Source organism: Anneissia japonica, unplaced genomic scaffold (genome assembly GCF_011630105.1).
Source record: "Anneissia japonica isolate Jap-2015-1 unplaced genomic scaffold, ASM1163010v1 scaffold1771_len165655_cov130, whole genome shotgun sequence".
In the NCBI taxonomy this organism is placed as follows: Eukaryota; Metazoa; Echinodermata; class Crinoidea; order Comatulida; family Comatulidae; genus Anneissia; species Anneissia japonica.
In genome coordinates, this window is record NW_022689412.1 from 156,681 (window position 1) to 168,543 (window position 11,863).

The window sequence follows — 11,863 nt, forward strand, 5'->3', positions numbered from 1 at the left end:
TCTGAGCTCTCAACGATGTCAACAGTTTCAACGACAACGCCAACGAAAACGCCAACGCGTTGTCAACGAAAACGCAACGGGTTGAATGCGTTGAATTTTTGCAATAAAACTGTCCGGTACTGTAGGTGGCCATGGCTACCTTCAGGCTGTATTTAAGTTTATGATATTTCATAATGGCAATGGTTATATATTACAAGAAGTCTCAGTAATTGTAATTTATTAGTTTCAATCTTAACTTATCATATACACTGACTATAGGTTTTAAAGAAACGAATAATATACATGATAAATAGAACTGGTTTGATTATGCTCAAAGGAAGTCGTCACTTAATGACTACATCAGATATAAATCTGAACCAAATTTTGAGTCATACCTCCCTGACAAATTTAACTTTTCAGAAGTAACTCTTTGATTTAAAGCCCGATCAAACTCGTTTGATTTAGAAGGTCGCAAAGAAGCCTGGGAAACTTAAAACACAGGTCTTTGCAAATTATGTAAAAGTGGTTGTAAAGAAATAGTAAATAACTTTGTTTTTGAGTGCTGTATTAATTTAACAATATTAGGGATACAACTTTCCAGGAAGAACTTAAAAATGAACTTAAACAACCTTGATATATTTTGGGCTATGTTTTTACTTCAAGTTTATCAAATTTTGGACACCATCTTTTTCTTGATGACCTGTCTATCCATAAGAAATTTCCCCTTAAATACAATTTGGTTGATTCTGATTACAATGATGCAAGTTTTATCTTCGACAAATATTGTAAAAAATACCTTTATATTGCTTGGATGAAGCGCAATGAGCTGTACAAGCACCTGTAATAGTATATTGAATTTGAATTTGATTCTGCCCTGGTCCGTAGAAAAAGGAAATTAATAAATAAATAATATAAATAAATAATCCACGTTCCGGTAATTTCACACGACTACGAAGTACAGGTTTTTGTGCAGCTCAGTGTGTTTCATTCAGTTTAATTTCTTAATTATAGTTAAACAATTTGTTAGATATACAAATAAAGGGTAAAACTTTTTTGGTTTTGTTTTTGTTGTACTATTTATCCATTTGTTGTTTTTGAACTGTCTTTCGCTTTCCTTTGTTTATATTTTATATTGTAAATGGGTGCACTGATCTGAAAGTGAACCCAATAAATCGTATCGTATCGTAACAGAATCACCCTTTTGTAAAGTTATTGCGGACGGTGGATCTGCCATTGATACAACACGTAAAACATCAATGAAGGATTTGCCATTTGAATTTACCAAATAATCAACAACATCATGTAGCTAAATCTCATTCACTCCCTCTATGAAATCTCCGCAAATTTTGAAACCTATAAATATCCGAAAGAAGGAGGTTAAATAATTATTCCGAATTACCACCCCTTGATTAATTTTCTGGAGGAGATAGATAGTAGCAGCAAAATAAAATTTTCATTATTTGTAATATTTATAAATTTCAATCAAATAGCCCTTTCTCTAGATAAAATACAGGTAATTACAAATAAATCTGGAACGATGTATAGGCAAGAATAGGAACACCACCCAAACCACTTCGAACATTTCTTTGTAAATTAGATTTGTTGTTTTCCCTTGCAAAAGGGTCTCAACAAGACCAACAATATCATTATTTGATAAATTAATACAATATACAATGTGACGACCACCCTGTCACATTCAAACACCCAACTCGTAGATAACGTTAACCATCCTGTAAGTTAATAATAGGGTTCGGATGAATATCTTGCAAGGTTTTTTCTAGAATAATCCGATTTGGTTGACTCATTCTGGTCAATAGGATAGGTGTATGTGTACTGGTAGTAGGCTCACTGATATTTTCATTATACAGCATATTATTAATATAGAGCTTGCCGTTAACAAATCTCGTCTTTTTGCCTTCTCGACCTGCCTCTGGCCCTCGGCCCTCAGATAACGCTGCGTGCTATAGTTACACCCATAAATACTTAGCCTCCCCCCCCCCCAGTCTCGGACGGTTTTTATTCATCTTTTTTATAGGCCTAGCCAAGGGGTGTCTATAAAACGAAGACCGAAGACCCAAAAACAAGACCCCTATTTTTTCTCTTTTATTTTGATGATAATACGCCAAGCTGTCACAAAATCAAAATTTGTTTGGCCATCTGTTTGTGAAATTTTCAAAGGTCTTCGTTTTATAGACACCCTATATGGGTGTCTACAAAACGAAGACCGAAGACCCGAAAAATGAAGACCGAAGACCCGAAAAACGAAGACCTCCAATTTATCAATTATCTTATAGAAATTATTTCAAAATCATCATAAAACAGTTGCCAAGTACTGTACCTATTTCATTAATTTTATCAGAATAATGAGGAATATCAAGAAATACAAGGGTCTTCATTATAGACACCCTATAAATGGGTGTCTACAAAACGAAGACCAAGATCAGAAAAACAAGGAGCCACATTTTTTTTTCCTCTCAATCGTGATGAAAATAATGTTTTAAGGATTTTAATTTTTTTAAATGATAATAATAATAATAATAATAAGAATAATAATAATAATAATGTTTTGATGATTTTATTGTTTTTAAATAATAATAATAATAATAATAATAATGTTTTAATGATTTTAATGTTTTTAAAATAATAATAATTTAGGATTTAGTTACTCATCACATTAAAGCTTTTATCGAACAAGTTAACGCCGTAATCATTATGACCTTGTTGCCGTAATTCTAAGCCTGTGATTGGTTAAAAGGTGAATAGTATGACGGCACTTTAATTATGATTACGGCATTTTTATTATGATTACAGCTCTTTCATTATGATTAAGGCGCTTTTATGATCACGGCAGAGCCGTAGATAGAGAGAGTTTGGCCAACTTGGCGCATGGGCGCCATGTTGTCACCAAACAGCGTGCGCGCGTATAGCTTTATAAAATTTTATAAAACACTGATGCTGCATAAACTTTCTTTCATTACTCTGTTCATGAGGACAATTCAATTATGGGATTTTAACATGTCATTGTAAATATCATACATAATCATATTTACCTAACTATGGAATTAATTAATCAGTGACGTGCTGTATTATTTCAAGAAGATAAAGTGAGGACGATTCTTTATTTTTTTTTCGTTAAGATTATCTTTTTGTTTTGAAAATCTATCATCTACAGTAGGCCTAGGCCTATACCTAGTTGCAATGCTAGTAGCAGCCTCCTTTATAGCATGAGGCTCCTAAGAGTCAACACTGCAGAGGAGAAAGGTTGGTTGTGCAGACAGAGTAGGTTTGTGAATCGTCGGCGATAATATGTTAATTTCGCCTGTAAATGAATGATAAAAATATTAATAACATGAAAGTTTTATAATTGTATCTAGGCCTTTAGGCCTATGACTTCGTAAACTTTAATTTATGAAATAATATGCTGGGCATCTTCAAACCAATACAAATAGCCTAGGCCTATTTGTAAATTGTAATCTAAACAATAAATCAAAGTTGAAGAATTATTGCATTGAGAGAAATTTTTGTACAACATATGCCTAATCATTCATAATCAAGAAGCTAGGCCTTGTAAGTAAAATAGCAGCATTCTCCACACTTTGTTTATAATATTAGTGAGTTATAATATTATCATTATTACTGTATTATTATTTATTATTATTATTATTATTATTTATTATTTATTACTATTCATTGAAATTTTGATTTGTAATTTGTAAAACATTTAAACATTTTGATTTAAAATATGTATTAAAACAATCAATATATAATACAATTAGGCCTATATCTTTAAAATATATTTTTATCTTTAAAATCTTTAATAGTTGCACAATTAATTGATTTGTAAAGCACAATTGGGCAGGTTTGCATAGCACAGGACTCCTTGGACAAATTTTCGCTTTTATTGGAGGATTCAATTTTTATTTTTAATTATAATTTAAGCTACCTTTGACTGATTCTTCATGTAGCTTTCTGGAAATTTAGTTATATAATTTAACAGCAAAGTGCAACATTGCATCTTTTTATAAATCATTGCTGCTTGAAAATCCTTCCCTTTTTTTTTATCATCGTAATTAAGCCGATTTAAGTACTACCTTAAGGTGTTCGGCCGAAGAAGTACCAAAATTTAGGCCTGTCTAGGCCTAGTAGTAGTAGGTGTATATATATTACCTCGAAGTGGGGCGGACGGCGGTACATGCCTTATAATTTACTACGTACGTGGATAGCGAGATTTTTCGATCGCATTGCAAAGTTAAAATAAAATCCCAAATCCTCCTTCTTTTCGGAATTTAAGGAAATTAATACATTTTTGATTCTTTGTTGGATCGATTGCATCAACCCCAAACCCAACATAACGGTATTTCACCTTATAATTATAGCATTAATCATCTATAATACTACTGCTAACTTCCTACCCTATGGCGTTGTTTTGTTTTGGTGACAACATGGCCGGTGTAAATCACGTGATTGAAACCGAGTTGGCCAAACTCTCTCTATCTACGGCTCTGGATCACGGTGCTTTTTTGTAAAAAGTTAATGGCGCTTTCATTATGACCCTGTTAGCGTCATCCTGAACCTGCGATTGGTTGAAAATGAATGGCATTACGGCGCTTTTTAAAGATAACGGCGCCTTCATTGTGATCATGGTGCTTTCATTATGGCCCTGATGGCTTCCAGGTAAAAATTCAGTTAGACCAGTTGGAACTGGAACCAGTTACGGGTTGTGTTTTTGGACGATTCAACTGTGGTCCCAGTTCCAACTGGTCCCAACTCCAGCTGGACCAGTTGGAACTGGAACCAGTTGGGTGTTGTGTTTTGAACAATTCAACTGGTCTTCAACTGGTGTCAGTTCCATTCCAACTGGTCCCAATTCCAACTGGTCTTAATTGATCCAAGTTCCAAATGGTCTTCAATTGGTCGAAGTTCTAACTGGTCTTCAGTTGGTGTCAGCTCCTTTTGTAAAATATAAATGGCTTTTAATATTCAACTCCTGTAGACTTACAAAATACACTGAGTTTAAGATACAAACCATAATTTCTTTAATTAAAAACTGGTTTAAGTCTGCTACACATATAGGCCATGGGGTGAAGCTCAAAAGACGTCTAGAAAACGAATTCCGTTCCGATTTTTTCATTATAAAAAATTTAGGCCTACAATAGTTAAGTAATATGTCTAATATGTAATATAAGTAATATGTAATATAAGTAATATGTGAGTGTTGACAAGATGGCGCAGCAATGCAGAGTTATGTATGTGTACCATCCAAGATGGCCGTCGTAGTAAAGCGCCACCTTCAGGCTTAGTATACATATTATTACATATTAATAAGCCCTCTGACTGACTATTATTTCATTAATGATAATGAGTAATGGTAATAACAAATTATTAAACTATTGTAGCCAAAACGAGGCCAAGTGGAGCATCTTGTTCAAAAATAAAGCACCAAGGAATGAAAATTAAAATCGTGTACATTACACCCAAACACCGCAACGCTCGAGTTTCAAACATACGGGTAGCTAGCTGTATTGAACCCTCTGAGTAAATTGAGGGCGCAATTGCAAACGATGATGCTTAGCGAAATTTGATTGGCTAAATCTATGGCAGCCATCTTGGATGGTACCCACACAGTTCTGCGTATTTCGAACATGGAATACATTGCGGTTAGCGCTCTAGTATTTTTATTATTATCTTTATGGAGTAGTCGTATACCCGTCGTATGAAGGTACCATATCCCCGACAGTTGGCTATGCAGCAATGTACCCTTTGAATACAGATTGAAGACAAGTGAAGATAGAAAGGCAGTCGACTGTCGGGTACATAACGACTATCTAACTTTCCACAAAAACATTGGCCTAAGCTAGGCCGCTAGTTCGTCAGTACAGTGTAGTTACTACGATGCGAGGGTGGTAGATCGTTCAGTCAGTGATATCGTGTTATCGTCTAATACATTTTAATAATGTGTGTACAATTTAAGAATGCACCGCGTGGGTTGCTTTCTTTCTTATGCGGTGGTAGTATACGTAGCAGAGCAATCTAAGCCTAGCCTAGGGCCTAGATGGTTACGTTCTTGATCATCGACGATCGTAATGAAAACTTCGGGTGGCAGACGATTGGGCCCAACTGGTATGGACGATCGGACCCAAGATAGCTTCAAATAAATTGTAGTCCTAGTAGGCCACTGCTACCACCCCCACTCCTGATATCGTTCTAAACTACTGTAAAATTAAATTACTGTATACATAGCTAAGCCTAGGCCCTATGCTTATGAAATTTACACATCTAGATGTGTATAAGAGACAGCAGAGTAGGTTTGTGAATCGTCGGCTATAATATGTTAATTTCGCCTGTAAATGAATGATAAAATTATTAATATTACATGAAAGTTTTCTAATTGTATCTAGGCCTCTAGGCCTATGACTTCGTAAACTTTAATTTATGAAATAAAATATGCTGGTCATATTCAAACCAACAAATAGCCTAGGCCTATTTGTAAATTGTAATCTAAACAATAAATCAAAGTTGAAGAATTATTGCATTGAGAGAAATTTTTGTACAACATATGCCAATCATTCATAATCAAGAAGCTAGGCCTTGTAAGTAAAATAGCAACATTCTCCATACCTGTCTCTTATACACATCTAGATGTGTATAAGAGACATAGGCAAACTTTTGCTAAAAAGGTACACTTTCTCCATCAAAAGGCTTTTTCTATGAATGCAATAACCTGTTCGAAGCACGAACTCCTGTAGACCAAACCCAGTACCGTTACGATTTTCAATCGTACGGAAAATCCACTCACGAAGCTAAGGAAAAGTGGGGTAGGGCCTGCACAGTCAGCACCATTTTTTTAAAGAATATTTTTAATACATTGTACAATGTGTCTGGGTAAGGTACTGACGGGACTACACTACACTCGGTAATGATAACTTATCATTGCTATCGATTTCGTGTCGATGTAACGACGATAGCAAACAGGGTGAAAGTCTTATCACATCCTCGTAATCGTATGTCTTTCCCTTATCCATTCCAACCAAGACACAAGAGGCACATCCTAGGCTAGTTAAGACACAAGTTTGTCAGCTACAGTTCGGTTATGACTGTCTAAAACTATCCATAATTTGTTACAAGTAACAATCTTCAAGAATCTGGTTGCTGTAACTAGAATTGGAGTTTCATTAGCAATTTCTTCGCGGTGAAAACAACACTTTATTACAACACCGACAAACTGTCCACCGCTAGTCGCCATGTTGTTGTTTACTGTTGTTGGCTGTACCACAACACGTGAAGTTATTGTAACAAAATCAATTTAATAGTAGTCTAAAAAATATTATTCTGTAATTAAAATTCAAACTATATCTAATTATAATTTTTAAATTTGTTTCTAAAGCAGTAATATGAAGTTCGCAAATAATAAACTACGTATCAAAAATACAATATTCGAACGAGTACAGTGACGTATACAAAATGTTGTGTGCTAATCTAGCGCAAAGAACTTTCGATTTCGTAAGTTTAAACGTCATTTTCTCGTATTTGCAGAAGTTCTGACGGTCGAACTTTTTTTTGGTGCTTTTAAATATTATTATAATAATTATCATAATGAGTGAAAGTATTAGGAAAATTTCGGAACGGGACTGAACGTTAAGATTTTCACCCCATGGCCTAATACTTTAGTTCAAATTCAAGCTTATTCTAGAGTTTGTTGATTTAGGGAGCCTCAAAAATAAAGTAACGCGTATACCCGTCTACAACGCGTGGTTGGGGATTATAATCTCTTCGCGTTGCCGACGAGTGGTTCAAGATACTGATCAAAAATGTTGGACGATTCCAACTTGTTTGCGTCGGTTTATCTCGTGATTTTGATGTACTGTAATTTATCGACAAGTCCCTTTTCTATGTTTTGTCATAAGTTTCATTCATTATTATGAATTAATTTTAATACCATATCCTGTCATTTGTTATTGAGCTATTCTGTAAAATTTAAAACCGAAATGTCGAATACCAAGACTCAAAACCCACTGAAATTTCCTATACACTTTTATACTGTATTATAATGAGGCCAAACTCATGTTTTTGCTATGAATATTGACGGGATAAACGCAATTTATTAATGCCAGTATATTGCTTTTTCTAGAACTATTCATAGGAACATTCCCACGCTCTGCTGCTATGGAAATACAGACTGGATCAAAGTGTACGTGTCCGATTGATCTTGCTGCCGGCCGAGTTATGCATAGCTCAAACCCTTTGTATGCCGCCCAGTATTATAACCAGGCCAAACTCATGTTGTTGCCATGAGCATGGAGGAATAAATTCGTAGTGACAGGATAAATGCAATTTAATGCCAGTACCTGCTTCTTCAAGAACTATTTATAGGAACAGTCCCACAGTTCTGCTGCTATGGAAATTGACTATTAAGGGTCATTGATCTTGCTGCGGGCCGAGTTATGCATAGCCATACCCTTTGTACGGGCACCCAGTGATAACGACTCGACGTTACCATGGAAAAGCATAGGATAAACTAAGAAAATATCAGTCTCTGAATTTTTGTGTGCAATTAAATCTTGTATTTATTATTTTAGTCTCATTTTCAATTATATTTTATATTTGTTATATATATTTGAAAATGGATTTGGTACGATACAAATAAATTAATTACAATAAAGACAACAAGGAAGTGACAAACAGAAATTAAAAATCAAACAAGAACAGCTCATTCAGTAGAACATAAATTAAGCGTAAACAGTTTTTTACATGAACATAGGCCTAATGTGATCAAGATCTACTGTGTGTGTACAACAGTTGCTTGTATATGCTTGTATGATAATCTGATCTAAACACAATACTTTTATTTAGTGTCTGTTTTCAAAATGACCTACAGAGAATGAATGAAAATATTTTATGGGGAAAAAATAATGCCACCCTAGCTTAGCCTACTGCACTAAATTCTGATATTCATCGTATATGTTGAGTATTTATTGGCGGTCACTGTACTTTATTATGAATAGGACTACAAATAATAGGCCTATTGTACACTTATTTTTGATATAGGCCTACCATAATATATTTTAAATGCAAGGTTATTCCCAACTATTATATCGGAACAAATTATAGACAATAAATCAGTGGATAGAAAAAGCAATTTAAAGAATGAAATATTATAATATGTTAAGAGACATTAACCCATATGAAATGGTAGAGTCCATGGTTAATCAACGACACAACAAAACATGTGCTTCGCTGTTTGAAAAGGGGTGAAAGCAATACATTGAACAGCAATCTAGAGAAAACACGGAGAAAACAATATTTTACAGTATACAATAAAATACCTTTTTTAAAGAGCCTGATAATCATATATAATAAATATACAGGTATTCTTTTACACTAAACTTCGAGATTAATCAACATTGAAATAGAATAGAGTCTAGGTTTGTGCCGCATCAAAACATGTGTTTCATCGGTAGAAAGGGGTGAGAGCAGTGCATGTAACTGCTAGCTGGAGAAAATTGTTTTTGCTTTTTTTGAAACGTTTCTCAACACATACAATGGATACTGTTCCACCAAAGTTCCAGATAATTCAATATTAAAATAGATAACATATAGGCCTAGGACAACTGCTCACATTTATATCAGATAAAGGTACTAATATGAAGTTCAATATTTTTTTTTGTATTTCGCTAACACTGAAGACTGTAGACCGATATCTGTCTGTCGTCCTAGACAGTTTTAATTTATAATCTTAATACTAAAACGATATAAGAAATGATAGTTTTAAAGACAAACTGTAAAAAAGATATAATTAGGCCTAACAAAAATTCATAAAAATTGCCTGTTTTCGATTTTTAATTTTACTCCGTAATTTTTCTGAGTAAGCCAAAGCCTAGGCCTATCAATGGAGGTATAATATCTATGTCCTAGGCCTCTCCTAGTTTTATATTTCTGCTGTCTGTTGGTTTTGATCGTAACGGTGACGCGATAATCTCGGCATTTAAATTATTAATGTAATTCTCAGAAATATAACGTGAGCTTGCGTTACTTCCAATATCGTTTGTGTGTTAGCGTGCATAAACCAGCGTTTTTTGTATATTGAAGTAGCTGTCCACAATGATGTTTTTTTCATGTCCGATGGTAGCAAGCTTAATTAAAATTCTTGCTAAAAGATCAGATAGTATGAATTCTGCAGTTGAACAAATCAACCTTGAAATATTGAATCACGTTGACTTGTACTAATTTTTTTCGGAGTTTTACACTTGCTGAAAGATATAACAAAACAAAATCTTAAATAAGAATAATGATGGTCGACTTATATACAGAGTACATATGGCACTTATGGTATTCTTGGCACAAAACATGCCAAGAATGTAAAACATAGCATATGCATTTCATTGTGTCGGGCATTTTGAAACCCTTTTTTGAAAAAATAAAAATGAATGAAAAATCAGACTATAGGCCTACAGGTCAATTATAAGAAATAAGGGGTTTCAATTGACAAAATAACATTTTGTCAATTGAAATACCTATGCTATTTTTTTTTTATTTTTTATTTTTTTTTTAACTGTGGCAGTCGACAGATCGAAACCACAATGTTTAAAATAAATACATTTCTCTTCCTTAATGATGTCCAGAAACATCTAAATAAGTAACATTCTATTGTCTTTTCATCTATAAATTATCAAATCAATTATATCTTCATATTTAAACAGATTGGTCTATTAACGATCGTTGTGTTCCTAACCCGTGTCAGAATAATGGGAGTTGTTATTCGGGCCAACATCGACTTTTTGATGGTGATGAGAGGTACTACTGTTCATGTCCTCGTGGTACTGCTGGACCCAAGTGTGAAATCATCAGTACCGGTATGTATTTTTTTTTTTTTTCAATATTAAAATGTACCTTGTCAGTTCAGGTTTATAATTGAAATGCATAATTTGTTTTTTTCTTTATTTATTTTTTATTTGTGTATTTTTTCAATTGTGTATTTGTGTATTTATTTTTTGTGCTTATTTGTGTACTTTTTTTTTTTTTTATTATCATACAATTAAGTCTCCCTGTCACTTAACGAACAGTTGCTGTATATTCTTGTGCATAAAACCTTCATAGCACGGTAAGGACATTTTTATTGGTAAAATGTCTGTATACAAAACAATAAATTTTCTTGGCTCTGTTGGTGAATAATATAATAATATGAAGCCTGTTTTCCACCAGGTGAATTTATTCGCGCGAATGGAAAGTGTCGGCTCATGCACATGAGCATTCACATTTCTATGGGAGTTTTTGCTAAAGAAAAAAAAGCGCAACCAATCAGAACTCAGAAAGCGAACCGACGCTTTGATTTTCGCGAATAAATGCGCCTAGTGGGAAAACCCGATAGAAATGTGAATGCAAATGCGTATAAACAGATGCTTTCGATTCGCGCGAATAAATTCGTCTAGTGGAATTCTGTTTTCAATCAAAACAGCTTTTAAAAGTATTGATTTTCAACATACCAAATTTTCATTGCGAAAAAATCATCGTAAGCAAGAAAATTTCGTGGTTTTTGATCGACCTTTACTTGGTAATCTATCGGCTTCTTTCTACCACAAAATCCTTCCAAAACGAGCATTTTCAAGCCGCCGCGTCCGACCTTTCTTTTCTCTGACTTTGACCCCAAGTGTTTGGTAGGCCCTGTCATTGGAAAGATCTTCTATTCACGACCTTCTGACAGAATTTTTAATAGAATACTATTGATTCAACCAATTAAATCCGGTTTCTCTATAAAGGGTTGGGTTACTATGGGGTAAAAAACCATAGCAGTGTGACCAGTGATGCAACATCAAATTATGCCGAGGCTAATGGGAAATTATGCTAAATTATGCCAAATGGTAAATTTCGAATAAGCGCCCACTCGAAA

At 34.1% G+C, this 11,863-nt stretch overlaps 1 protein-coding gene across 1 annotated transcript in view; it reads left to right on the plus strand.

The window, feature by feature from the left end:
• LOC117124763 (kinesin-like protein KIF9) overlaps positions 1-11,863 on the plus strand; it is a 38,249-nt gene that overhangs the window by 24,100 nt on the left and 2,286 nt on the right. Inside the window, exons 10-11 of the mRNA XM_033271088.1 lie at positions 4,654-4,855; positions 10,677-10,829. Of these exons, the coding sequence (XP_033126979.1) occupies positions 4,654-4,855; positions 10,677-10,829 (355 nt within the window). The remainder of the gene's footprint in view (positions 1-4,653; positions 4,856-10,676; positions 10,830-11,863) is intronic.